Source organism: Mixophyes fleayi, chromosome 2 (genome assembly GCF_038048845.1).
Source record: "Mixophyes fleayi isolate aMixFle1 chromosome 2, aMixFle1.hap1, whole genome shotgun sequence".
NCBI classification, from domain to species: domain Eukaryota; kingdom Metazoa; phylum Chordata; class Amphibia; order Anura; family Limnodynastidae; genus Mixophyes; species Mixophyes fleayi.
The window spans coordinates 49,212,396-49,240,045 of NC_134403.1; the positions used below are offsets into that span (position 1 = coordinate 49,212,396).

At 43.5% G+C, this 27,650-nt stretch overlaps 3 protein-coding genes across 3 annotated transcripts in view; 1 reads left to right on the forward strand and 2 right to left on the reverse strand.

Annotated features, from left to right (window-relative positions):
* The window catches only part of FLT1 (fms related receptor tyrosine kinase 1), a 56,979-nt gene extending 55,115 nt beyond the window's left edge, over positions 1-1,864 (reverse strand). The window contains exon 1 of the mRNA XM_075198943.1: positions 1,496-1,864. Within this exon, the coding sequence (XP_075055044.1) occupies positions 1,496-1,556 (61 nt within the window). The 5' untranslated portion in view covers positions 1,557-1,864. The remainder of the gene's footprint in view (positions 1-1,495) is intronic.
* The window catches only part of SLC46A3 (solute carrier family 46 member 3), a 511,104-nt gene that overhangs the window by 255,234 nt on the left and 228,220 nt on the right, over positions 1-27,650 (reverse strand). The gene's annotated exons all lie outside the window — the stretch shown is intronic.
* LOC142140939 (uncharacterized) lies at positions 8,948-14,281 on the forward strand. Its single transcript, XM_075198938.1, has 2 exons — positions 8,948-9,582; positions 11,998-14,281. Exons 1-2 carry the CDS (start codon positions 8,997-8,999, stop codon positions 12,897-12,899), a joined length of 1,488 nt encoding a protein of 495 aa, XP_075055039.1. The 5' UTR covers positions 8,948-8,996; the 3' UTR covers positions 12,900-14,281.

Sequence of the window (27,650 nt, forward strand, 5' to 3'; positions counted from 1 at the left end):
TTTCTGCCTTGCCTGGTCTATGGGGAGAGGACGCCTAACCCATCCTTGCTTTCAGCCTACCCCTTTTTTCCTAGTTACATATTCAGGTTTTTTACTTGTTCTACCACAATTTTTTTCACTTGGCTTTCTCCAAAATACGGAATCCCTAGTCTGGGTTATGATAAAATAATAAAACAGTATACTATAGTATAGTATCTAGCAAACATACATAACTGATGTATGCAAAAAATCTCTAGTTTACAGATACCTACTGATACGGTTTTTTAACACACTCATATATATATTTATATTTATACATATTTATTTAAAACATATGTAGTTATATATATATATACAATAAATATAGGCATGTCATATATTTCTAACATGATCCAATAAAGAAAACAAACAACACATCATTCAAACACATCAATACTTTTTTAGAAATACATAAAGTTTAAGGTAAGCTCTCTGATATGAAGCCAACACACTTATACTTATTCCTCCAAGCAATGGTGATAATATGATTTACGAGATGAGACCAACATAATCAATAAGAGAATACAATGTATTAGCTAACATGCAGCAGGCAGCTACAGACACAATCTGAAGTTATACAGTAGCTTTTATGGTGATAGGAACTAACACTGTCTTGTCAGACAAGCCATGATATTCATCTAATTCCTGACAGTGATACATTCCTGCTCTCCTTACCCTGTCTGCAAGAATCAATATATTTTGTGAGTTGTATTACACAGTCCAGTGGCAAAGGACACAGATGCCCCAATTGTTAAATATTGCATAGGTTCTATTATGACTGTAACTACAGATCAGCTGATGATAATGATGGCATTATTATTACGTTACTCAGACTGGAAATCATACTATCCACATGTTCTATACTAGTGAAACAGATAGTGCTATCTTGTATTGCAAAGTAGCCCTCCCACTACACCAGGCATCAAGCATTAAGGCAGGCATGGGAAACCTTTAGCTCCCAGCTTTTAGGGAACTAAAAATCCCAACATCTGACATAGAATGTTGTGACTTGTGGTTCCACAACAACTGGCAGGGCAGCCTGTGAGCTGTAGTTCCACAACAACTGGCAGGGCATGCTGTAACTTGTAGTTCTACAACAGCTGGCAGGGCAGGCTGTGAGCTGTAGTTCCACAACAGCTGGCAGGGCATGCTGTGACTTGTAGTTCCACAACAGCTGGCAGGGAATGCTGTGACTTGTAGTTACATGACCTATATCTGCCTTAAAACAAGAAAAACCTGATTGTGTTGTCTGTTTTATTAATGAACATGCAGTACTGAAAACAAAAGACAAATTAAGGAAACTAATTATACTCTCATGTGAAATTGTTCTAAAAGCCCAAGAATCCTAATAACCCTTTTTTCAGCAAAATGTAAATTGTCTGACATTTATTTTAAACACAGTCACAAATAAACAACCAGCAGGAGTGTGCAACAGGATTGTTTTAAATATCGCACAGGTATAGCGCACCGCACCTACCTGTCAGCATCAGGCATCCGAACAGCAGGCACAGCATCGCCACGGTAACACAGCTTAACATCGCTATCTGAGCAATCCTAGGTCCCACAAATCTGCGCAACAAAAGGGAAAATGATGCTATTCAGCTTCCAAGTAAGAGAGTGAAGAGCGTCCCCTCTGGTCCCCAGGCTGCGAGTGATGGAAGTTTATCCTGTACAAGAAGAAGAGCGCTATCCAGCAGCACTGCCCGGTCCTCTCTCCTCACCAGCTAGCAGCGGAATGGCTGGTTCACAGCAGTGTGTCCTCAGCTGCAGAGTGGGAAGGAATATCCTGGAGGACGGGGACAAAGTGCTGGAACCCCTGGGACATATCCATTCATTATGCACAGCCAAATTCTCACACCCCTGATATAACCTCTTGTAACTGATGGCATCTGGGACCACTCCCTGCCCGTGACATCACTGAGCCCCTGGTATAAGAGCAGCTCGCCCTCTCGGTAACCTACCACATGCAGTCACTAACTGGTCACAGCTGCTGGACGCACGGTTCTCAGACAGCTAGGCATCCGCACAGTCATGATTGAGCAGTACCAGCATTGTTTAATTTACACTTGATTAGGGTCACACGCACCAAAAAACAGACCTTATACAATAATTCTCTATTCCCCTGCAGGCACCAACATCTGTACACTTATAGAACAGGACACAAATCTACTGTATCTCCGAGGTTCCTATATGGTCCTAAATTAACACTGGTATGTTTTAGTTTTAGTTTAGAACATGACTTTTGGGTGTGATGCAAAAATGCATGTTGATTGTAAATAGTTTGTATAAAAAATAAACTGTGTGAGTCTGTAAACTTGTAAAATAGCATAAAATTCAATTATATGCAGGATGATCCCGTTGGATATGGTTCTTGAGATGGATATATAAGTGTATTTATAAATATACGTGTAGTAGTGCCTTATATACAGTTTTTGATTGTAAGGATTTTAAAATAATGTTTACAATGACTACATGTAACAGCTTCTTGTATACTGTGTCTGTACGTGTTCTATGTTAAGTATAGGTTTTATCACTAGCATAACACTATAACAATGCAATGACACAAACCCACTGATAAAACACAGAAATACATAAAACAACAAAAGGATAATTTATGTGTAATAATATAGAGCACTTTTGCTAATGCAACAACGATCTATCGCCCAACAAGATAATATCAGTTTCATCGCAAATTATTATTTTTTTATTGCTGGCTTAGGCAACCTGTGGCTGTCCAACTATTGCACTGGGCTTGCTGGTACTTGTGGTGCACAAGAGCTGGAGAGCCACAGGCTGTCTAAGTCTGACTTGTTGCCTGGCTAATTCTTTTATTTCCCGATTTAGGATCATAGTCTAGCCTCTTTTAAATTATAATGTATTAATATGTATGTTAATTGCATAACGGTCTATGAAAATCAAATGATAATCTCTATATTTTCCAAATATTAGGTTACTTTTTGGACCGATTTTAAAACATAATTATAACTAAAAAGATCGCGATCCCGGATCCTAAAGAACGGCCTCGATGACCTTGCTTAGCCTTGTGCTGCATCTACTCCTAGGCTTTGCAAAGCATTTCACAGGAAAGGGGTTAATTACATAGGAACTGCGCGTCAGCATCCAATTTCCATCCATTTCATTCTGACCATAGGACTAGGACAATAGCTAATAAATGTACATATATAGCGCAGAGCCGGCCCCACCTAGCTATCTGCGGCGCTTTATTTTTAGTGCCTGCTAATCGCTGATTTTTACTACCCCACGGGGCCTCGGGCAACAGTCACTTCTGAAGGTCTTTAAGTCTCGTTTTCCCGGTGCACATTAGTAATAAAACGGGAAGAGCACGATCCAAGTTAATTTCTAGCCCAGAGAGGAAACGCTGTTTCCTGTATTGTACAAATCTGGTGCCAACAAGACGGACACAGGACCCTATTGTCCTGCTAACAATTCCATAGTGGGGAGAGAGCCTTGAGAAAATCCACCTTCCTACAACACAGGCTTTTGATGTTCATGGAGAGAGTGACATGTGTTACCTTGTGTGTGACATGCAATAGGGGGGTCACTGTGCACGGGGAGGGGAGCCCCCGATGGCTAAGATTAGTTTTATCTGGTTAACATAGAGGGACATTGACAGTCACGTCTAATGCACTAACAAATACTAATGACAGTTACGTTGCAGTGTATATTAAAATTGTTTATAGGGGATTATTTTTCAGCGGTGCAAACGTTGTTTAAGTTTTCATAGGGGTTCATGTTTAAACGAATAGAACTGTGCACATTCACACAATTATTTTAGCACTATTGTCTGCACATTTGTACACAGCACACAATTAGATTCATGCCCCAATGTTTGTAAATTTGCCATTTATTTGCGTGCTTTCTGCACAACGTTTACCCCTGTGTGCAAGGTGCAAAGATGTTAAATAGAGTGGGGGCACTGCCTACTTTCTAATTACCCCCCTTTATTTAAACCTTTACTAATTTATTCCAATTAACTATTCAAATAAACATCATTAAATCATTAATTAACTGAACTTAATTGGATATTGATTGAATACAATTTGGCTATTTTTATTTTAGAATTATATTTTGTGATGTTCTCCATAGTGTCTGCAAGTATTGCTTTTATTCACCTGATTTCCCTGCCCGATCCCCTTTCATTGCATGTTTACAGCTGCCAGTCAGAGTCGGACAGGACTACTGCCATCAATACCATTCTGCAATCAGTAAAGTGTACAGTATAATGAATGCAACAACTGATTGGATTGGTTGTGTGCTGTTGTCCAACCAAGTGGCATATTCATGACACAATAGGCAGCCAGGTCTGCCTATTGTTCTGTTTGGACCACCAAATAATTAACTGAAACTTTTCTGCTAAAATATCACCCGCGTGTCTTAAATAATTCACTTTAGTAAGGGGTCATCAGGGCTGTCTATTTAATGTGTATATTTTAATTACTTTGGTCTATGTGTGCATTTAAATGCTCTCCCCATATAAAGTAGGTATAGATGACAGAAATAGGAATCCCACTGAAAATTCTCACTCATCCCCTCTTTGAAGTTCATCAGAATTTTGCAGCTAGATGAAAACCATTTTTGCATTTGTCCGCAAGATACAGGCAAGTTACTGTAGCTAGACCTGATTCAGCAACACCCAGATATGTCCAGTTTCCATTACTCTGCTGCTATAGGATTTATCTGGATGCAGTAACTCATGTGGGTGTCTGCACAAATGGGCGTAATACTAGATAAAGAGGCACATGGTGCATTTAGGCTAGGCAGTCACATTTCCCTGTTTGCAACTAATCCTCATTGGCTGACATAGTTAGATATACAGACACAGATGTTAGTAGACTTTAATGCTTGCACTGTGGAAAGCCTGTAACAATTTGCATTCTTCTTGAATTGTACAAAACGCTTTTAATATCTACATGGTCACACAACTTGCGTAGGCGTTGTCAGGAAGTAGTTTGAATTCTAGCAGGATTAAACCCAATTTGTTCATAAGCTCTATCTCTATCACCAAGTAGCACAATACACAGATTTAAACAGATAAAAATGTGTTTAATTTCATTAGCAAATAGCATCCAATATTATTTCATAACACAGAACAGGACTGCAACTATGCATAGAAAATAGCTTCCCAAGAAGTAAGAATATAATAAAGATAAGCTCAGATCATATTCTTGATAAGCAGTCCAATCCCTGTACCTTTTGCAAAATATCAGTATTTCATTGATGTTTTTCCTGGAGAGAAGGGGCTTATTTGCTGGCCTTCTTGACACTAGGCCATCCTCCAAAAGTCTTTGCCTCACTGTGCGTGCAGGTGCACTCACACTTGCCTGATGCCATTCCTGAGCAAGCTCTGCACTGGTGGTGCCCCAATCCTGTCAATCAACTTTAGGAGATGGTCCTGGCGCTTGCTGGACATTCTTGGGCGTCTTAAAGCCTTCTTCATAACTATTGAACCTATCTTATTGAAATTCTTGATGATCCGATAAATGGTTGATTTAGGTGCAATCTTACTAGCAGCAATATCCTTGCCTGTGAAGCCTTTTCTGTGCAAAGCAATGATGACTGCACGTGTTTCCTTGCTGGTAAGCATGGTTAATAGAGGAAGAACAATGATTTCAAGTACCACCCTCGTTTTAAAACTTCCAGTCTGTTATTGTAACTCAGTATTGTACTCTCAATCAGTATGACAGAGTGATCTCCAGCTTTGTCCTCGTCAACACTCTCAACTGTGTTAATGAGAGAATCACTGATCTGAAGTCAGCTGGTCCTTTTGTGGCAGGGCTGAAATGTAGTGGGAATGTTGTTTTTGGGATAAAGTTCATTGTCATGGCAAAGAGGGACTTTGAAATTAATTGCAATTCATCTGATAACTCTTCACGACATTCTGGAGTATATGCAAATTGCCATCATAAAAACTGAGGCAGTAGACTTTGTGAAAAATAATATTTGTGTCATTCTCAAAACTTTTGGCTATGACTGTATATACAGACTGAGTTAGATAGATATCATTCTAAACTAATTAGCATATTAATTTATCGGAGGAAAACATTGTGCTTTTGCTGTCAGACTATTAGCAGCAGAATCTAAAAAACAAACAGATTTCTTTCTTTTAAAATACATTTTTTTTTGCTTATAAAAGTAATTGTGTGTGGGGCAGTGACAACTGAAATCATTTTCAAATTATTGGGTGTTTGCATATGAGATTCAGCAGCAGTTGCACAACCCCCAAAAAGGCTAAATGTCATTATATTTCTATTTTTCAATACTTGTCCATTTTGGAAAGGTCATTCAGTTAAATTCAATTTTTAAAAAAGGGAGTTTGTATGTGAGGGTTTTTTCTGGGCATTTTCGACATTCTGTGCCCATATGTAGAACATTGCAGCAGCTGCAAAAAAATGTAATCTGCCATGCCCCCAACTGAAGCAAGCCCATTGGATAAATTAAACAACAAAAGAAATTTAGTGTAAGGTGCAAGAGATAAAAATTGAAATGCTATGCACTCACTAAATTTGAAACTTTATACAGCAGGCATTATGAAGAGTGAATTGTCAGTAACAATCCAATCTCATTAAATGGACAGAGGTATTAATAGTTATTTAGATAAGTAGATACCTAATTGTAAACAGCTACCCAATTTGCTGTTGCTATATAAATAAATGAGGATGCTGAGAGAAGAAGGTGGCCTGCATCCATACTACAAAAATTCAAAGATTAGGCACACAATACCATGCCAAAGTATTTATTGGTTGTCAAGAGCATGGCTTTCATTAGTTTGCCGCTATATAAATAAATGAGGATGCTGAGAGAAGAAGGTGGCCTTCACCCATACTAAAAAATTTCAAATATTAGATGCACAATACATTTTGAATGTAACAGGGCATCCATCATAGACAGTGAAGCTACAGTAACAGGCAGAGGTCATTGGATCACCAGTGATATGAATGAATAGAGTTAGACACTTTGAAAAGTAAATAGACTAAGGTGGCCTGCGCCCATATTACAAAAATTAAAAGATTATGCACGCATTACTTTGCCAGAGCATTTATCGGTAGCCAAGAGAAGGGCTTTCCTACCTTGTTTTCCATATATGCTGTGTGCCGTAATGCTGCCCTTCTGAATCAAACCAGGGGACTTGTAAATATTTATGTGGGAGGGAGGGCGTAAAAATCATTTCCCCAGGGTAAGCTTTGTCCAACCTCGGGGTAACGGGGACTGCCTGAGACTTGCAGCAGAAGTGGTCCCCAAGAAGGGGTTTACTCAATCTGACGCCATGGCAAGTGGGACGCCTCACACAGCCACTGCTCCCTGGCTACTGACAGGCAGCCAGGCGTGCAGCTATAATTAAATTATTGTTGTCTCCTGAGTGGACATGGGGGGCGTGCTCTTGGCCCCATGGCCCCATTTCTTCTATGTTTGTGCTACCGGTCCCTGCTCATAAACTTTTACTACGTTAAGTTGTAGGTTCATCCGAGGACCTGTGAGTGCGTCCAACGCTATGGGAAAGGAGCTGCTATAGGTAAAGACCTCTCCTGCTGGTTCTAAAAGCTTATGACAGTTACTAGGAAGTTGTAACATCGTAAATGATTATATCCTGGGACCAGTGGTGTAATTGCAATCTGACCTTCCACTGTTTTGTTTTGCTGTTAGTTGTTAGCTGACTCACATTGCTCTCTCCGCCACCATTTTTGTTTAAATAAAAAATGTGACCTTTTGCCAAATTTACATTGCTGTCCATGTGATTATTTATTTATTTAATGACAGCAATAATAAGTCTGTTCTATATATGTTCAGAAATACCCACGAGTTACTTATGACAAGTGAGGCTATTAGGACGAACGCACTTAAAGGGCGACAGGGTTTGTAACAAGCTGAATGATGACCTGGTGTGTTTTAACATGGGGTGGGGACCGACCAATGGGGGCCCATGTGGGAGGGACCTTGATAGAATATAGCAGGATGTACTTCCTGCTTTACTTCACTTGCAGCACGAGATCCAGTGGGAGACCCAGCAGCGAGGAAACGGATAAGTCCCATTTCTTTTGGTTACTCATTGTTTTATTGTGTTCTTTCTGCCCAATTACACCTGCTGTCAGCGTTCCCCCCCCCCTCTTATAGTTTACCTCCAGCCATCGGCTTCTCCCCTTTACTTAAACCTGCATCAGATTCGGCCTGCCCCTCCCTCCCTACAACCCCTCATTCACCGTTCCCGCCGGCACCCCCCCCCCCCCCCCCGTTTTTCTATTAGTGCCTTTCCACCACCTAACAGCATCATGCCCCGTCCCAGGAGAAATGCTCCTCGCCCGGCGCGCCTCAGGTCCCCCTCCCCCACCCCCTCCCGCCGCCATCTTCCATCCTCATCCTCTTCCCTACCAACCCTCGCCCTCACTCCAGACATGCCGCTAAGCGGCGATAACGCCAGGCCCCCCTTGGTATCCCCTCCCGGGCACTCCTCAGCATTTCGCGCCACTAGGCGCAGCGGCGCCCCCTCCTCTCTCCCCCCGGCCGGTTCGCGCATGCGCAGAACGCGCGCGCCATCGCGCCCGGCCGGATCCAGCAGCGCAGCCTGTACAGAGGACGTGGCGGCAGGGGCAGACAGCAGGCCAGCAAGGGAGCTCAGCGGGCAGGCTCAGCAGGTAGCCGGCACCCCCCCTCCCCAGGCTAGCACATCACAGTTTTTCTCAGCCAGCCCTGTTGAGGATAGGAGCCATTCCCATTTCAGATTGTGCCCCATCACCCCTCCTGTGGCAGCCCAGGGCTTCAGATCACGAGGTCATAACCCTCCAGCACCCCACCAATTGCATTTCCCTCCCAGCCCATTCCTGCCCCATAGTAGCGGTGGATCAGCATGGGGGTCACATCATGGCAGAGATCAAGAGTTCGGCAGGTCACAAGGTCATACCTCAGGTCACGGGGAGTACCAACACCACGCGGGGGGGTGGGACACATTGCCTGCCAGGGCTTCAATGGACTTTAGAGACCGGTCCGAGGCGCCTGTATGGCCCTCTTTACACCGGCATCGCCTGTCACCTCCGGCGTCTCGCCCATACATGTCCAGAAGGGTCTCTTCCCCGGGGAATGTGGCGGGTGGGTTCACCTATGGGGGTCACGGGGTCAGGTCCGATAATATTATAGTCGATTATCAACACTCCAGCGGCGGTAATTTAAGTCCAGGGCCTCTCCCCCCAGGGGGGCGGGCCACCTCCGGGTTTAGCGATCGGCAACGGAGGCGGGAGGAATTTTCTACGTTCCCTAGCCCTGAACATTTAGCGGTCCCTAACCCGTTTGGCGTAGATAGAGACATTAACGCGGCGCGGCGGCGCTTGGACTATTTGCCCAGATCTCAGCTGACTGTTCCCCCTTCCGTTTTAGAGAATACGGCTACCAATCCGGAGACGAGGGTCGGTCGGAACGATCGTTCGGGGTCCGAGTCTCGTGATCCGAGGACGGCAGGGACCAAGGAGGATGCGGTCCGGGACACGTCTGGAGGACAGGTCGCGTCAACAGCACTCGGGGAGACGTCTGGCGGTGCTGGAAATGCTGCTCCTGTCGGTGAGTCCATTTCCGTTAACACACATAAATCACATTTGTTGGCATCACCTGTCTTATCTACCAGCAGTGGGTCCTCCGGCTCGGGGGACAGGCCCAGAAAATTAATTAAGTTGTTAGAAACAGAATTGTTAGGAAAACGGAGTAAGCACACAACCCAATCAGGAGACACAGACCAACCAGCGGCTCGTAGCGAATTGGGGCAGGTAGAATCCCTTGATATCACACACGGCATAAGGCCTAGCGTACGGGATAGAATTAGGAGGGGTAAGTACGTGGATATGTACGCGTTAACCGGCGAAGATAAGAAGGCGCTGGCGGCAGCCTGTGAGAGGTCGGGAATGGGGGAGGAGAAATACAGATCCTTCTCTAGATGGGTTAATGCCTTCTCCATTTTCGCTACAATATATGTGGAGACCCGTCCCAACGAACAAGCGGAGGTATGGAGGTATATGCACCTTATTAGTGGGATGTACGTAAAGGACGGCCCGGTAATTTGGAGGGCATATGACGAGCTTTTCAGGAAACGGATGAGTGGGCGTGAGAGACTTCCTTTGGGATCGAAAGACATTGACACCTGGCTGGAGTTAATGAGGCCCAGCAGTCAGTCTGCAGAGGGTAGCTCTGTCAGGCGGTTTCAAGGGCCGGGGAGGACGCAGAATGTCCTCCCCCCGAAAGGAAGGTGTTATGACTTCAATGCAGGGGCCTGTCAAAGAGGCTCAGCCTGCAGATTTAGACACATTTGCACGTCATGTAACGGCCATCACCCTGCCACCGAATGCGCAAAGGCTCGTGGAAGTGGGGGACGGGGAAGAGGCTCTGGCTCAGCTCTGCCGAGTCAAGGGGCCGTCGCCAATTGATTTGGTTGAGCTGGATAAGTGGCTAGGGTGGTTTGATGATAAGGTGACTGGGTCCCTTCTCCATGATGGCTTTCATTTTGGCTTTAAACTCCCGGTCCAAGGTAGCGTTTCCTCGGCAGCTCCGGTTAATCTGAAATCGGCGTTCGCTTTCCCAGAAGTATTAGACGAGAAAATAGGGAAGGAGGTTGGTTTGGGTCGCATGATTGGCCCGTTCCGACTTCCTCCTATTCCCAATCTGATTTTGTCCCCAGTAGGGGTAGTTCCCAAAAAAGCAGTAGGAAAGTTTAGATTGATCCAGCACTTGTCTCATCCTGCCGGTAAATCCGTGAATGACGCAATTGACGTTAATCTCAGTTCTGTCAGTTATCAGTCATTCGAATCGGCCCTATCGCTGGTCCAGGAATGCGGCAGGGGCTCCTTGTTGGCCAAAGTGGATATCGAATCGGCGTTCAGATTGCTGCCCCTTCACCCTGAGTCGTATCAATTCATGGGTTTCCGGCATCGTGGTGAATACTACATCGATCGCTGTCTGCCCATGGGTTGTTCGATCTCATGCGCACTGTTCGAGAAATTTAGCGGTTTCTTGCATTGGTGCATTCAGGCCGGGACAGGGTGTCGGTGGATCGCGCATTATCTTGACGACTTCTTGGTTATCGGGCCGCCTGGTACCACGGTTTGTCGAGATACGCTTTTTTCCACGGAGGCCTTGTTTAGGGTGTTAGGCGTTCCCATCGCAGCAGACAAGACGGAGGGCCCAACTACATGTCTCTCATTCCTCGGGATCGAGATTGACACGCTAGCAGGGATCTGCAGGCTTCCAGCAGACAAGGTTACAAAGATGTATGAGGCTATCACAGAAGTGCTAGGGGCAAACGTTAGTTCCCTGAGGTCGATACAGTCCCTGTTAGGGCGGTTCAACTTTGCCTGCCGAGTAATCCCCATGGGGAGGGTTTTCTGTAGGAAGCTCCAAAGAGCCACAGCAGGTAGGAGTAGGCCACATGCAGTCATACAACTATCCAAAGTGGTTAGGGAGGATCTTCAGATATGGCTCATTTTTCTTAGGGGTTTTAATGGCAAGCGTATTTGGCCGTCACCTCCAGTAACAAACGGGGAAATTAACTTGTTCACGGACGCTGCTGGGGCATCCGGCTTTGGGGCTTATCTGGATGGACACTGGTGTGCGGATAGATGGCCCGATGATTGGCACAGGGATGGGATCACTAGGAACTTGTTGGTCCTTGAATTATTCCCGATTGTGGTGGCAATTGAATTGTGGGCACCCGTTTTGCGGGGTAGGCACATAATTTTTTGGTGTGACAATTTGGGGGTGGTCCAGTCCATCAACAAGCAGAGTGCATCGGCCTACCAGGCAATATTGCTCTTGCGGCACCTAGTGTTGCGCAGTTTGCAGAATGACATTTCATTCAGGGCGAGGCATGTTCCGGGGGTGCAGAATAGCCTAGCAGATGCGTTGTCTCGATTCCACTGGGACAGGTTTCGCAGCCTTGCTCCTCAAGCAGACTGTGTTGGTACCCCGTGTCCCCCTTGTGTTTGGCAGATCATCAAGCCGGCATAAGAGGTCTCGCGGAACAAGCGGTAGCTCCCTCCACCCTGAGATCCTATCAGGCGTCATGGAGACGGTGGTCGTTTTTCAGCAGGCAGAAAGAGCAATCCGAGGCAGGTCAGAGAGATGCTATGCTAGCCTTTATGTGGGACAGATATTCCGAAGGGGATTCAAAGACCTCTATGGCATCTACCCTGGCCGGTATATCATTTATGGCCAAGCTGCAGGGTTACCCGGACGTTACCAAACATTTTTTAATTAATAAGGCCTTGAAGGGTTGGGGGAGAGTCCGTCCTTCTAATAGCGATGCTCGTTTCCCAATTACCCTTAACATCTTGGAAGATTTGATATTGAAAGTGGGTTTGGTTACCTCGGACGACTACGAGAAGCTTTTATTTAGTTTGGCTTTTTCCATGGCCTTCTTTGGGGCTTTTCGCATTTCGGAGCTGGTAGCCAGGTCCAGAGGGCATCAAGAGTCCGGGTTGAGAGCAGAACATGTCAGTCTGGGCGAAGGGACCTTTGCCTGCAAAATAGTTAGATCTAAGACTGATCAGAGCGGGAAGGGCTCGTGGGTGCAGTTAGCCCCTCAACAGCTTCATCATATCTGTCCGTTTAGGCTGGCGTCACAGTTTATGAGTAAGAGACCCCAGGCCAACTTGTTTCTGTGTCACAGTAATAGCATTCCTCTGACTAAATATCAATTTGCGGCCATTTTAAAGCGGACCTTACAGTCCCTTAATTTAAACAGCACCCTATACGGGACTCACTCATTTAGGATCGGGGCAGCTACATCGGCCGCCTTGGCGGGATCTTCTAACGAAGCTATAAAAGCTCTGGGCCGATGGAAGTCCACGGCTTACCAGTCTTATGTGAGAATTGACAAAGTTATTGATTGAATGTTGTGTTGTTTAATCAATTTGTTTTGATTTCGCAGTTTTTCTTTTCACACTTTCTTTCTCGCCTGAGCCTTCAAACCATCCCATCCCACTTCCCTTACCCATCCCATCTTCCCCTCCACTTGGTGGGCTACCCTGGGCTTTTCCGCTCGCCGCTTTAACGCGGGGGCGCGAAGGGATTTTCACCCGGGTTTCCCTGGGCGTAAGTCCAGATTAGTGGTGTGCAGCCGGGGTTTTTCCGGGTGTTGTTTACCTTCGCCTGGGTGGTCTGCTCCCTGTTTGTATCTACCTTCCCTTACCCCCCTTCGTGTTACGTTTTTTCTGTTACAAGCACGTATCCTTCTCATACCTGTATACCACGCCTGTCTGTCTTCCCAATTCAATGATATCATGCTAACATGGGTTCTCTGATTTCAGGTGATGGTGTTAGAACTAAGACGGTGTGGATCATCGGTCATTCGTTTGTTTTTTGGGCCGCTGGCCACCCCAGGTCTAAAAGTATCCCGGATAATTGCGGCACGGTGATTAGATGGTGGGGCAAAAGAGGTTTAGGCTGGCAGGACCTTATTCCATGGTTGATTAGGCTCATAAGACAGCAAGGCCCACCGGACGTTCTGGTTGTACATGCGGGAGGTAACGATTTAGGAAAGGGTAAATCATTAGATCTCATCGTTAAAATCAGAGAGGACCTGCGTCAAATACACGAGGCGTGGCCAGACATCATTATTGGTTGGTCAGCACTTATTCCCCGATTAGTATGGAGGACAGCCATTCCTATAAAAAAGATGACGGCTATGGTTAGGAAGCTAAATAGTGCCATCCGGAAAATAGTACGGTCCATGGGGGGTATAGTCATAGACCACCCGGGGTTAGGGGTAGAGGCACCACATCTTTTTAGACGGGACGGCGTTCACCTTAATGAAGAGGGTATGGGTTTCTTTATAGACAGGATTTACGGGGTAGTGGAGGCGTGTTTCGGTTAGTTGGTGGCGGGCTGCGGCGTCTGTAGGGCGCAGCGGGGTAGGAAGGCACTGCGTTCAGCGGCTGATTAGTGGGCGCACAGGTAGTTGGTCGTAGGTCACTGCCCCCTTTGATGTAACAGTAACTCCTTTTGGTCCTTCGGTGAGGAGGGTCCCTGTCCGGCTCGGTGAGGGAGGGCAGCGTGAGTTGTAAGGGGCAGTCACTCTGACGCCAACTCAGCGCTATGTATGTAGGGATTTGTTCCCCCGTGTTTTTTGCGGACTTACGGCGGTTTGCGCCAGTCCATTAAGTAATCGTGTGTGATCAGCTCGTGAGCTGTCCCGCAGTGCTCTTTCTCCGCCACCATAGGTTAGTTAATATAAAATCCTTATAATAAAATTCCTGCCAAGTTTAATAACTTATTCAGGTCTCCGTGTCTTTATTTGCATGCTATGGTTTAAAGTTAAGGTTGATGTGAAGTTTGTGGTAACATACACGGTGAGCCCTTTATGACAAGTGAGGCTATTAGGACGAACGCACTTAAAGGGCGACAGGGTTTGTAACAAGCTGAATGATGACCTGGTGTGTTTTAACATGGGGTGGGGACCGACCAATGGGGGCCCATGTGGGAGGGACCTTGATAGAATATAGCAGGATGTACTTCCTGCTTTACTTCACTTGCAGCACGAGATCCCACCCACCCATCCCTCAAGTTAGTCAGGGGTTTTGTCATATGGTGGGGTAGGAAGGCACTGCGTTCAGCGGCTGATTAGTGGGCGCACAGGTAGTTGGTCGTAGGTCACTGCCCCCTTTGATGTAACAGTAACTCCTTTTGGTCCTTCGGTGAGGAGGGTCCCTGTCCGGCTCGGTGAGGGAGGGCAGCGTGAGTTGTAAGGGGCAGTCACTCTGACGCCAACTCAGCGCTATGTATGTAGGGATTTGTTCCCCCGTGTTTTTTGCAGACTTACGGCGGTTTGCGCCAGTCCATTAAGTAATCGTGTGTGATCAGCTCGTGAGCTGTCCCGCAGTGCTCTTTCTCCGCCACCATAGGTTAGTTAATATAAAATCCTTATAATAAAATTCCTGCCAAGTTTAATAACTTATTCAGGTCTCCGTGTCTTTATTTGCATGCTATGGTTTAAAGTTAAGGTTGATGTGAAGTTTGTGGTAACATACACGGTGAGCCCTTTAAAGGAACTTCAGGTTTGAGCAACCATTAATCTTATTAGTATTTGCACTTTATTTGTCTCTCCCCTGTTGCTGTCTATTAATATAATTAATTGTACATCTAAATAACATACATACAGCTTTAAGCTGTTACAAATAAAATCATTTGAGCAAGAGGCATGTGAGAAAAAAGCTGATTGGCAGGGGACAGGTTCGAGAAAAACTGGTGAGCAGGGGTAGAGGGACATGTGTGACAAAAGCTGGTGGTAAGGGAGACGTGAAAGAAGCTGATAGGGCGCCGAGGACAGGGGTGCTTATGAAATGAAAGTTAATGGGCAGGGGGGCATGTGAGAAAAGCGGGTGGAATGGAGGCGGTATGTGTGACAAGAGCTGATGTGTACGGGTGGCATGTGTGAGATAAGCTGGTGGGCAGCGGGGGACATGTCAGTGTGTAACATGTGAGTGACTTTTTTTTTGCTTTGTTCTGAAATCTAAGATTTGGAGCCTCCCCTCTAGATATCCTGCATTTGCTCCTGGACAACAGTGAAGCCTGGATAGCATTCTGCATCAGACATCAGGACATCAGTGCATCTGGACTGCAGCCTTACCAGCCAGCCAATAGGAGGTAAGAATTACTATTTTTATTTTACAACTGTCAAGTGTGTGAGGAGCTAGGAGGTGGGAATTGGGGGGAGGAGGGGTGGTAGGCTGAAGCTTAGCCTTGGGTGCAGAGAATCCTTGCATCGGCCCTGTATACAAATACATAATAAAAGTTAATTTTGTCCCTCATTTTGCGCAATGTTGTAATGCAATATACACCGCCCCCCCCCACTTCTCTTATTGTTACCCACAATGAAAGTTAGAGACGTTACCACTGACTTTAACATATACAGTTGTCTATTTCTCAGCATTCCTGACTGGGAAATTAGATCACATCCTTGATCCATCATACCAAAACCTGATAGGACCATGACACGGCTATTCCCAGAGAAGCCACACCCACTTTATGAGAGAGCCCCCTCCCCCTTTTGATTGTGTAAATAGGGACTATCTCAGAAACAGCTGGATGATTGAGAGATATGCAGTTGCTAGTTTGTAGCTAATGTATACACAGCAATTGCTAGATGACATAAGCTAGTCCTAGAGCAATTTGTTATTATCATCCAGAATTGTTTCAGATTAATTCAATATTTTTGAGACTACAGAAAGAATATGCATCTAGTAATTGCACTTTTTTCTTACAATTATTTTTTTTTCCTAGACAGAGGTAATGGACTATACTCTAAGTCACATCATATACTGTACTCCTCTTACATAATGTGGATGTCCGCCTACCTTCCCCTCCCCCATCTCCTATTTCCCTGTTACCCTTCATCCTTCCTATTCCCATAAACTTCTCAAAATGTAAAAACAAACAAGAACAAACAGCAGACTTCAAAGTATTACACCAATTCCATACACAGCTCTCAGATGTCTTTAGCGATCAGAAGATATGGGGAAAGCTCGCTACCACAATGCCGTTCACTCAGAATATGGCTCCCATGTGTCCCTGTTTTCCTAGGACAGTCCTGGTGTTTGACATTGAAAATCTTAAACTTGGAATGTTATTCTTTCTAAATTAAAAACTATTTTTGTACCTGGAAGTAGAGTGCTGGCTTTATAGAAGAACGCAAATATAAGGTAAGTCACATGGCCAGTTTTAAAACTGTGTGACCCCCAATCTTAGTAACACTGACAGCACAGTGCAATGTGTGGGGTCTTAATGACTGTAAATCTGTCACTGAAACAGTCACATAAATCAGCCGATAAGAAACACAAGTTGATCTTGCCCAATCTGTATATGAAAATAAACTGCTTCTATTTGATTTTTATTTTTTTTGATATTTTTACTTTACTTACAGTTTTTACACTTTATTTTAAATTTGTATTTTTCAAAATTTTAGTTCAGGCAAAACAACACATAATACATATGTAACAAAGTGATTCTAATTCACTATAACAACTGAAACAGAACCACAGATCATTTTCTATAGTTGTCTGCACCTGGTATATTCTGTACTTATACCTCGCAACATTTTACAAAAATAAAATAGGGGCACAAATAATCCACACCCCTGTTTTGCTGACACCACACCCATTTCAGCCAAACCCCTCCCAGTTCTATCTAAACCCATCTATATTATCGCGAGGTTACACCCATTTCTGGGTTCTTGAATTAGGACATGCCCACCACAGTAGGGACTGTTGGGAGGTATGTGTGCAGTGCGCAGTCTTTCCTGATATCAGTGGACTCTCAGCAAATATCACATTAGTGGCACCAAAACTCGTGGGCAACATTCAATAGGCCTAGTTCAAGGCACAAAAAATGCACACGTTTTACATGTACACTAATACAAATAATAATGTGTATTTCTGGTAGTTTTAGAAGTTGGGGACAAATTCTAGGCCTATGGCAGGAGTCTCATCATTTTGACGCAACGTAACATGGCGTTTGTTTAACAACCCTCCGCTTACTTCTATTTGTGAGCCAACATCAGTAAAACAGCCATATGTCCACTATTCTAGATAATTATAAATATCAACAGAGATCTGGATTCTAGGAGCTTATCACATTACATAATTCTAGTGAAAATCAGAACTGGATGATACTTTGGAATTCTCATCTAGAGTTGAGTCTAACGTTAAAGCTTGGGAAGGTTTGCATTAAGTTATAGAGCATAGTTAAGTTGACTTTATGCCTTGGGGTTAGAACTAGGAATAGTGATACAATTAAGTTAATGTTTTAAATTTGACCCAAGAGAGGTTAAGATTACCATGGTCAAACAACTCTTCTAACTCTAACTTCAAAGACGAGGCTTTCATCCTTTAAACAAGGGGCCTCTTGCGTTCTTGGAAAACTATAGGTAAGGAAGAGCTGAGACAGAGGCTTTAAAGCCTTCCATTCATATTCTATTACCAAGCTGTTTGATGGTGTGCCTTGGGCAGATGTTCATTTAGCCCGTTTATTAAAATGTCCCTGCTGGCACATATCACTTATCACTTCTATTCTTTTTGCCCAATTGCACATGTGTGTGAATGTCTACTAGCAATCTGGATATTATAGGGAATTATATTTATATTGATCTGAACAAGAGTTTCTTTTGCAGGTTGGCTCATTCTCTTTTAACAATTTCTTTTAACTATTTCATTTCTTGATCCCTCAGCTTTACCTGTGCACTTGTGGTTTGCGGAGGTGTCTCCTGCGAGTGAAGGGTAGACCTGTATTGTGAAGTATGCTGGATGAGCCATCTAAGAGCACCAGTGTTAAATGAAGGATTGTTGTGCACACTGACTATGCTTCGTAAATGATCACCATAGTATATATATCACAAATATAATCCCTATCCCACATCTAATTGTTGGTTAGATACACTCTGCTCTAGAGTGTATCCAATGTGTGCAGGAAAACTATTTGTGCTACTCAGTTCAAACTTGATGACATGAGGTATTAGATACATGGGTGGGGGGCAGACCTATACAGTGAGCTGCATACGATCATCCCCTCAGTAAAATGGAAGTATTGCAGGAGAAGTACACATTAGATACACTCTGTTTGAGACAACAGGGAGCACGGTGGCTAAGTGGTTAGCACTTCTGCCTCGCAGCACTGGGGTTTTGAGTTCGATTCCCGACCATAGTCTTATCTGTGAGGAGTTTGTATGTTCTGTGTTTGCGTGGGTTTCCTCCAGGTACCCTGGTTTCCTCCCACACTCCAAAAACATACTGGTAAGTTAATTGGCTGCTATCAAAATTGACCCTAGTCTCTGTGTCTGTGTGTGTGTGTGTGTGTGTGTGTGTTAGGGAATTTAGACTGTAAGCTCCAATGGAGCAGGGACTGATGTGAGTGAGTTCTCTGTGCAGCGCTGCGGAATTAGTGGCGCTATATAAATAAATGATGATAATGATATAGGATCAGAGATTAAGGGCCTAATTTATTAAGGAACATAAATGCCAATATGTGCTGTATTTTGTGCTAAATTGCTCTGCGCATTCCCAAAAACAGACTACACGCCAGTGAATGCAAGTACATGCAATTCAATGCAAAGGACAGCTTACAGCAGCCAACAAATTAATGTGCAGAACTTGGAGGGGAATGGGGATATGCATGTAGTTAATGTACAGTAAGGGCGTATCAAGCAGCACCCGATGCAAGCTTTGGGCATCTCAAAGGTACGTGTTTTTCTGTGGTATCACTTGCACCAGCTACAGGTCAGGTGAAAGTGCTGAGTAGTAGTGATATTGCGGTGTATGCATGCTAGAATATGTGTTTGTTTATTTTATTAACAGGTGACGATAATTATTTTTTTTTTCCTGTGCGTTCTGCCGGGTCTTTATATTCCACATATGTAATAGACGTACCCTGCAGTGTATTGTGTCTGTCAGAGCAGAGCGTATCTGCACCCAGGGGAGGGCTGGCAAATTTTATCCCGGGGGACAAGACTCGACTCAGCAGCCTATTAGGAACATTTTAAAGGAACAAAAATGCAGGTGGCCCAGTGACCCAGCGCAAGGTAGCCCCCTATGGGACCAACCAGGGGGGCAGAAGCCCCCTGACCCCAGCCCAGCCTGCCCCTGTCTGCGCCCGTAGTCAACAAGAGACGTTTCTTTAGATCCGCATGTACTTGAATATGGACGTGTGTATGCCCAAATTAGGTGCTTTTTTTTAAAAACAAAAACACACAATACATTAGTTTTGTATGCCTTATTGAATCAGGCCCTATATTTAAGAAATAGACCCTTTGGGTTATTTTTCAAATGTAAAACAATAATAAGTAGACACAGGTTGACTTATACTTTAAATAATGTGATACGATTTTCTAATAAGTGGTTTAACTGTCTAGCACATCATCCTTGTTAATGAGCAGTGATGCCTAATTTTGCCATTTTTCAACCATGACAGCCAATGGTCTCTGTATTATACAGTTACTGCTTGGTTTATGATTAAAGTAATAGCCAACATTGAATAACTTGACTTTTAATTTATGGCTTTTATAAGTTTTATTAAATAACTTATTTTCCCTTTCTGGCTTGTCGCAGATTTACTTATTTGTGTTGCCCTGAGATATGACACAGGTTTGCTGTGCTGTCTGCCTGGTATATAACTGTATCCAGATAGCAGTTTTAAGTTAAGGACAGCAAAAATAAACAACTTGTCCTGGTGGACAAAAGGCATGGCAGGAAAGAGACAAGGGAGGTCTATAGATAAGTCAGGTATTCAGTAACAGTTGCAGATGTGCATGCATCAGCCAAAAGAATACTCTTATGTAAAGGTGAAACCCCCTTTATAGAACCTGTATAAGCATGGGGACATAAGCTGGCCATAGAAGATAAAATCTGATCCTAAAATGAGATTTAAATCAACTTGTAAGAAAATCAAAACGTGTGTAGATGACAGATAGTTAAAATTTGTATTTTAAGTGATGAAATTGTATTTCTTTGCAGAACATCTGTATTTTAATCATGCAATAAAACATGTTATAATGTATGAAGGAATCAAACATGTGATTAAGACATGTGTGCAGTATTTGAAATATTTATAAAGCCAATTGTTGTTAAACCTGAATAATTCTTATTCTTCTGTGGCTATCTTAAGGTGAGGTGTTTGCATTATTTCCCATGATAGCCAATGATATTAACAAGATTGTAGTAGTTGGTGCCATGGACCACTTACTTTTGCTGGCCACCAGGAGCAGACTGGGCTGGGGGGCAAGGGGGTACCTGCCCCCCGGGCCAGTCCTTTAGTGGGCTACCTTGGGATGGGTCAATAGGCCACCTCAGCCAACTGCTGAGTCGAATCTTGTCCCCCCCAGGCTAAAATTTGCCATCCCTCCCCTGCTTGCCACCAAGACCTAAGTTTGCCAGGCCTGGCTCCTGCAATAACCGAACCCCATAGGCTTCATAGCTGGGGCATGGTTGATGATCAGAACATTTATTCAGGGTAAAATGATGCTTGTGACTGCATCCATTTATCACAGCTAGGTTTGGCCCCTACACAGATGATTAGAACATAGTCATATGGCTCTGAGTGTACATATGCCAGCATTTAGTTAGGTTCTCAAAAGACTCAGGGCACAACGTTACCACATCTGTGCTCACTTCTACCATGCCCATTCCCATGGTATAAAGTTACATTCCTACAAGAAAACATGTCAGTTTATTGTAGCTTAGATGACAAAATCATGCCACAGTTTAAGTACTTATATTCAGGGGTCTATTTATCATTGGTGGCTGCATACAAATGTAATGCCATTTGTTTTTACCATGCCAGAGCTCATTGGCCAGTCTCCCAAACTACCTAAAAATGTCTCAACCGGAAGCCTAACGCTGTGAGTGAATGGAGAATCTGACCCCTGTGTGGCTATTGCACATGCACTGCAGAGATCACACATGCACATAGAGACAGGACCCGGCGATGGCTCCACAGCTGTGGTGGAACTACTGGCAGTGCAGCCGGTGCAAGGCATCGGGGCCCATCGAAATATGGGGGCCCACTGCCGCCAGCCAATCCGCCAGTGTTGGGCTGGACCACTGTAGTGCAGATCTAGATTAAGGCCCCCACACCCACCGGATTAAGGAGAGGGCCCCCTGCTCCTGCCCCCCGGTGGTCCAATCACCTGTTAGTTGGTCAGGTGATCCAGCCAAAGCTATCCCTCAGCGCGGCGCTTCAAGATTACAGATATTGAGCTGCAGCAGCTCCTCCCATGGGCCATTGCGGATCTCGGCATGCAGACTACAGAGGTGAGGCGCTGGTCACTTTGCTTTTATGAAGTTTTTTAAAGGTTTTAGTTTTTATAGAGCGTGGAGTAGATTAGCAAAAACTGGACGCCACTGTGTGCACTGGCAGATATCTGTGGGTTTATCAGTGCAGTCATATGTATGACCCCAGGGGGGGGATTACAGCATTCTGCACAGTATCTCACAAACAGCTAAATCACAAACAAAACACATATATGAAGAGATTAGCTCTAGTTACCCATACTGTTAGTTTGAGATGATCGTATACTGTTTTGTTAAAAGCGAAGTGAAAGAGAAGTTATTACATAAATCATGGGTAGGTTTTAATAATGTACTAATATGTTTCAAAAGGTGCACATACAACACCTCTATCATATGGGGATGAGTAAATGTGAGTGTATTTGTATCCATTTAAGTATAAGCCATAGAAATCTAGTTATTTGTAACTTAAAGAATTTTAAATATGGTACTAATATATAAAAATAGAAAAAAAAACATATTTGTGTGTACAGGATAAACCACTCAGCTAAGTGCCATCAATACTAACACCAAATACTGCCTATTACATTACTCTGTGGGAATCCTCTGAAGAAGTTTTGCAGATGTGCTGTGGGGAAAGGACAAACACACGTAGGCAATGTACAGTAAGGGGCGTAGGCAATGTACAGTAAGGGGCGTAGGCAATGTACATGCTGTGATGAAACCAAATGTGGCTAAATAGCCACATTCAAGAGGAAAATATTATTAATTTATAGATAACCTTTGTATAAAGCACCAGATCATGACTGCTACTGAAAAAAATTCTGGTTTCCTCCCACACTCCAAAAACATACTAGAGTGACTCTCTGTACAGTGCTGCAGTGTGTGTGTCTGTGTTAGAGATGCTCACTGATCCCTGTGTTTTGGTTTTGGATCTGGATTACCGTCGTGTTTTGGTTTTGGATTTGGCTTTGGCAAAACCGCCCTTGCGTGTTTTGGTTTTGTTTGGTTTTGTTTTGCAATTTGTTAAAAAAAATGAAATTTTTGGGCTAAAATAACATAATTCAGGTACTATTTTGTACCTACATTATTATTAACCTCACTAACACTAATTTCCAGTCATTTCCATTCAATTTTGACCCCCTTCTAGGTCATATGATTTTCATACACTTTAAAAGAAAAATTGCAGCAGTTCTTGCCAGTGATAAGAAAAAGGCCATTGTCATGCCTGGGCATAAGACCAAAAATCCACCTCTTTTGTGTGGAATTATTTTTATACAAATCCTGACAACAGTTGTCTAGCCATTTGTAGCGTTTTTAAAGCCACACTCGGTAGAGGTAGGGACCTTAACCATCTGGGATCCTCATCCATGTTACGTCATTTTTCAGCGAGTTCTTGGAAAGCTTTTGGGAAAATCAGAAACTCAGGTTAAAAAAAATTACAACAAGCAGTCCAGCATCATCTACCTCCCTTCTCTCATCTACATCCCAGCACCTGCAATCTACCCCCCCCCCAACACCTTCATCATCAATATCCCCAGAACCAACAATTGACAGTTAAACAATCCTTTGCAAGAGGAAGCAAGTATGAAACCTGTCATCCAGTCGCGAAGCGGATCACAGACGCCCTGGGTACTATGCTAGTGTTAGATCTGCGTGCAATGTCCACTATTAATACAGTTGGTTTAAGACATTTCATTGAGGTGTTCTGTCCCTGTTAGCAAATGTCATCACTATACCATTTTACTAGAAAAGCTATTACCCACCTGTACCCGAAGGTTCCTAAAATTTTAATTATTGGGCTACAAAATGGCATTCTACCCACTGTACACTTAACCACAGATATGTGGGCAAGCGGAATTGGGGAAACTAAAGATTATATGACTGTGACAGCCCACTGGGTTTGTCATTCTCCATTACCTGTAGGGATAGCATCAGCATGTACCTAAGTACGTCACATTTTTCAGAAGTAGGCTACTCTGTGTATCAGCGGCTTCAGTAAGAGGCATTCAGCTGACAATCTGTTCCAAAAACTAAGGGATGTCATTGAAAGATGGCTAATCCTGCTTGGACTCTCCTGAGGATATGTCATTTCTGATTACGACCCCAATATTGCTCAAGCATTACAGCAGGGTTGAATTCCATCACATTTCCTGTTTTGCTCACACAATCAACTTGGTGTTACAGAACTTTTAAAAAATGACATGCAGGAGATGCTGTTTGTGTCCCGAAAAATTTAGGGACAATTTCTGGTTTCTGCAACAGCATGTAAGAGAATGCAGCAGCTGCAAGAAGACTAGCATTTGAGGGGAATGTACTTTAGTCCAGCGAAGTAGTCACCTGTGAAGAGAGTGCAGACACGGTTAGCTTGAGTCAAGTGATTGCCTTAATAATACATTTTGACAAGGAGCTACAGAAATATAATGTGTGAAATAAAACAAAGTAAATGTGCTAACTATATTTTAATTGTAGATTAAATACTTAATTTGCTTCGCAAGGATCCAAGAGCTATCAGCATCTTGTTTGGACGTCTTCTCCTTCAGTTTCTCTGGCAACTGCTTGTTGTAAAAAAAATTGCTTTCCCAAGACACCCAGTGGTGATGCAGATGAGTCCGCACAACATTTTGACATTTGCTCTGCTGTAAAAGAATTGGGCAAAAATCGTCACAGCTCTGCCCTAAAATCAACTAGTAATTCCATTTGGAAGGCCATTATCGGCAATTACATCACACTACACAGTCTTCTATGATGGTGGGATGAATTAGTATTGTTTGAGGAAGATTATCACTAAACCCTGCCACCTCTCCTGTTTCTGAGTGAGGTATGGTACAATAAAATGTAACTGCAGATTTAGACCAAGACTGTCAGCCCTATTATTTCTATTTCAGCAATTACAATTAGCAATGGAGCTCTTCTCTTTGGGTGTTACCTATATAACGCAGTAGAATTTGCCTGCAAATTCTACAGACAAGCCTGCTTGTCTTCCTCTTCATCAATGACTCTTAGCAATTGAGCACTCGTCTTTGGGTGTATATTACACCCAAACCTTATTAGTGCAAATTAGGAAAAATACAGTTCAATCCCTGCTAGACCCTACACCATGCTTTGCATGTTAATAGTAGGATTCGTTGGAGTTATGGGCAAGGTCACACATTTGTTTGTCAAATTCTTCAAACCAGCCCAGATGTCAAACTGTTGTGATCTGCCACCTGTGGCATCCCTGCTTGTGTTTGGAAAGTGCAAATTGGTGCCAGAACCTCACATGCTAGAACTGCTGCCACTGGTGCCACACTGCTGCCACTGGTGCAGGACTTAAACAATCAACCGCATCCTCATCAGCGCCCTCGTCGGCTGCCCAAATCTCCCCCTCATCCTCTTCTAATTCCAAAGTGTCATCCTCACTTGGTGTATCACCAGCTACACTAGGGCTGTTCAGGCACACATCAGCAGAAATGCTGAAAGGGCCCTTTTTTATGGGTACACAAACAGAATGCTCACGATTACACATACCACTCGTGGATGGACTCTCCTCAGGGATTGGTGTCATTTCTGATTCTGAGCATACATTATCCTCTAATGCCTTACTGTTTTCTTGCAGCTTGGCTTTGACGCATAACAGTAGTTGTGCACCACTTTTAGACTCCAAATTACTTGGTCTTGCTTGGTCATGAGTGACCGTACAAGAAGAAGGCTCAGTAACATTTTTTGATCTAGCACTAATAGAGAAAGGCGAAGGCCTCATTCTTTCCTTGCCACTGTGTGTGTAGAATGGCATGTTGGCAATTTTTTTTTTATCGGCAGTTAACTTTTCCTCAGATACACTTCTTTTTTGCTTCAACACTATCATCAGGACTGGTGCCAGCACCTGCTTGCTGATTCTGTTCATATGTGGACTGCTTTGAATCCATTTTAATGAACCAAAACCACTTGTAGTGCAAAATATTCAATAGATACTGCTGCTAAATATGACTTTTGGCAGCCAGAAAAATTATTGTATCACACTGGGGAATATGGGACACCCCAAAGCATTTGTAGTGCAAATTATTGTTTTAGATACTGCTGCTAAATATGACTTTTGGCAGACAGAAAAATTATTGTATAACACTGGGGAATATGAGACACCCCAAAGCACATGTAGTGCAAAATATTGTATAGATACTGCTACTAAATATGACTTTTGGCAGCCAGAAAAATGATTGTATCACATTGGGGAATATGGGACACCCCAAAGTGCTTGTAGTGCAAAATATTGAAAAAAAAAAAAGCCTCCTCTATTCTCCTCTAACAATTGCTAATAGAATTGGTATCAGAATTGCAATAATAATTGAAAGAATAATGTATACAATTATTGCTCTGTCGCTGCTCTAATACAGCCTGTGACCTAACCCTGCTCTCTCCCTCTTGTAAATGGCGATGGATTGCTGTGGAGGCGGGTATTTATGCATTTCAAATATCGCGAGAACCGAGCCCCGAGATCCGACGAAGTCATGATGACGTTTTGCCTCGATTTAGATTCCGAACGGGTGGGAGAAAACTGAGTGTGCTCGGCTTGGTACTCGGATAGGTAAAGTTCGGGCGGGTTTGGATCGAGCCCGCCCATCTCTAGTCTGTGTCATACTTGCCAACCTTTTAAGAGGTCTTTCCGGAAGATCCCAGGCAGGGGGTGTGGTTGGGGGGCGTGAGGGGCGTGGCGCGGTGAATCAGTGTTTTTGTATCGGGGCCAAAATGACGTGATTCACCGTGAATCGCGTCATTTTGACGGCAAGAGGCCGTTTGCGGAATATTTGCCTGCTCTCCAGGGGGTCCGGGAGATCTACCCGAATTTCGGGAGTCTCCCGAACATTCCGGGAGAGTTGGCAAGTATGGTCTGTGTGTGTGTCTGTGTTTCTGTGGGTGTCTGTCTGTGTGCGTGCGTGTGCGTGTGTCTGTGTGTGTGTGTCTGAGGACTCAGGCTGAGAACTAACTGTTCAGAGGAAGAAATCAGTGGATCGGATGATCAGAGCATGGGCAGGAAGTGGTAGGAAGATGCAACATGTGTGTATGTATGTATATGTATATATATATATATATATATATATATATATATATATACATACATATACATTGCTGCATGACACAGTTATATAATACAAGTAACAATATATATATATATATATATATATATATATATATATATATATATATATATATATAGTTTATGTGAGGGGCTGAAGTGTCTTGCCATCCCATGGAGTCTTAATCTGCCTCTAGCTCATATGAGTAGTTGACATGGACAAAGCTAGCTTTTATATGTTGTTTCAACGTGACAGTGCCAATAAATGTTTTAGTGTTGGTAATCTACTGTCTTACTGCACAGCCCCAGTCCCATTGCACATACAGCTCAGTATAATCTAGCACAATTGACTAATACCTTCCTGGTGTAAAGATAGTTTTCTGCTGGTGGTTGTTTAAGTTCTCACTGATGCACTGATAATCTTGACGTTCCAGCGATATCTGTCAATATCAGCACCTCTCTGCTTTAATTAAAATGAAGTAACAAACAACACACTGCAGGATATGTCCAATACATATGTGGAATGTAAAGTACCAAATGAATGCAAAAAAAAAATCTATTAATGTCACCTGCTAATAATATAGCAAAACCTAAAAAAAAATCTTAATTTCTTCTTCTATAAAATACATTTATTAGCATGTTCTTAATGTCTAATGTACATAAAATGCATTTTTGTACAGTTGCTACTGATTGCAAACACATGTTCTAGCATGCATGCGCGTCCGTCATCCTTAGTAATCAGCGCTTACACCTGACCTGTAGCTGGTGGAATTGGTGCGACAGAAAAACACGCAGCTTTACGGATGCACAAAGCTTGA

Excerpts from the sequence above, each read along its gene's own strand:
- LOC142140939 (XM_075198938.1), top strand. The coding sequence starts at position 8,997 with ATGGACTTTAGAGACCGGTCCGAGGCGCCTGTATGGCCCTCTTTACAC. Across the intron at positions 9,583-11,997 it reads TGGAAATGCTGCTCCTGTCG|ATCATCAAGCCGGCATAAGA; the intron begins GTGAGTCCATTT and ends TGTGTTTGGCAG.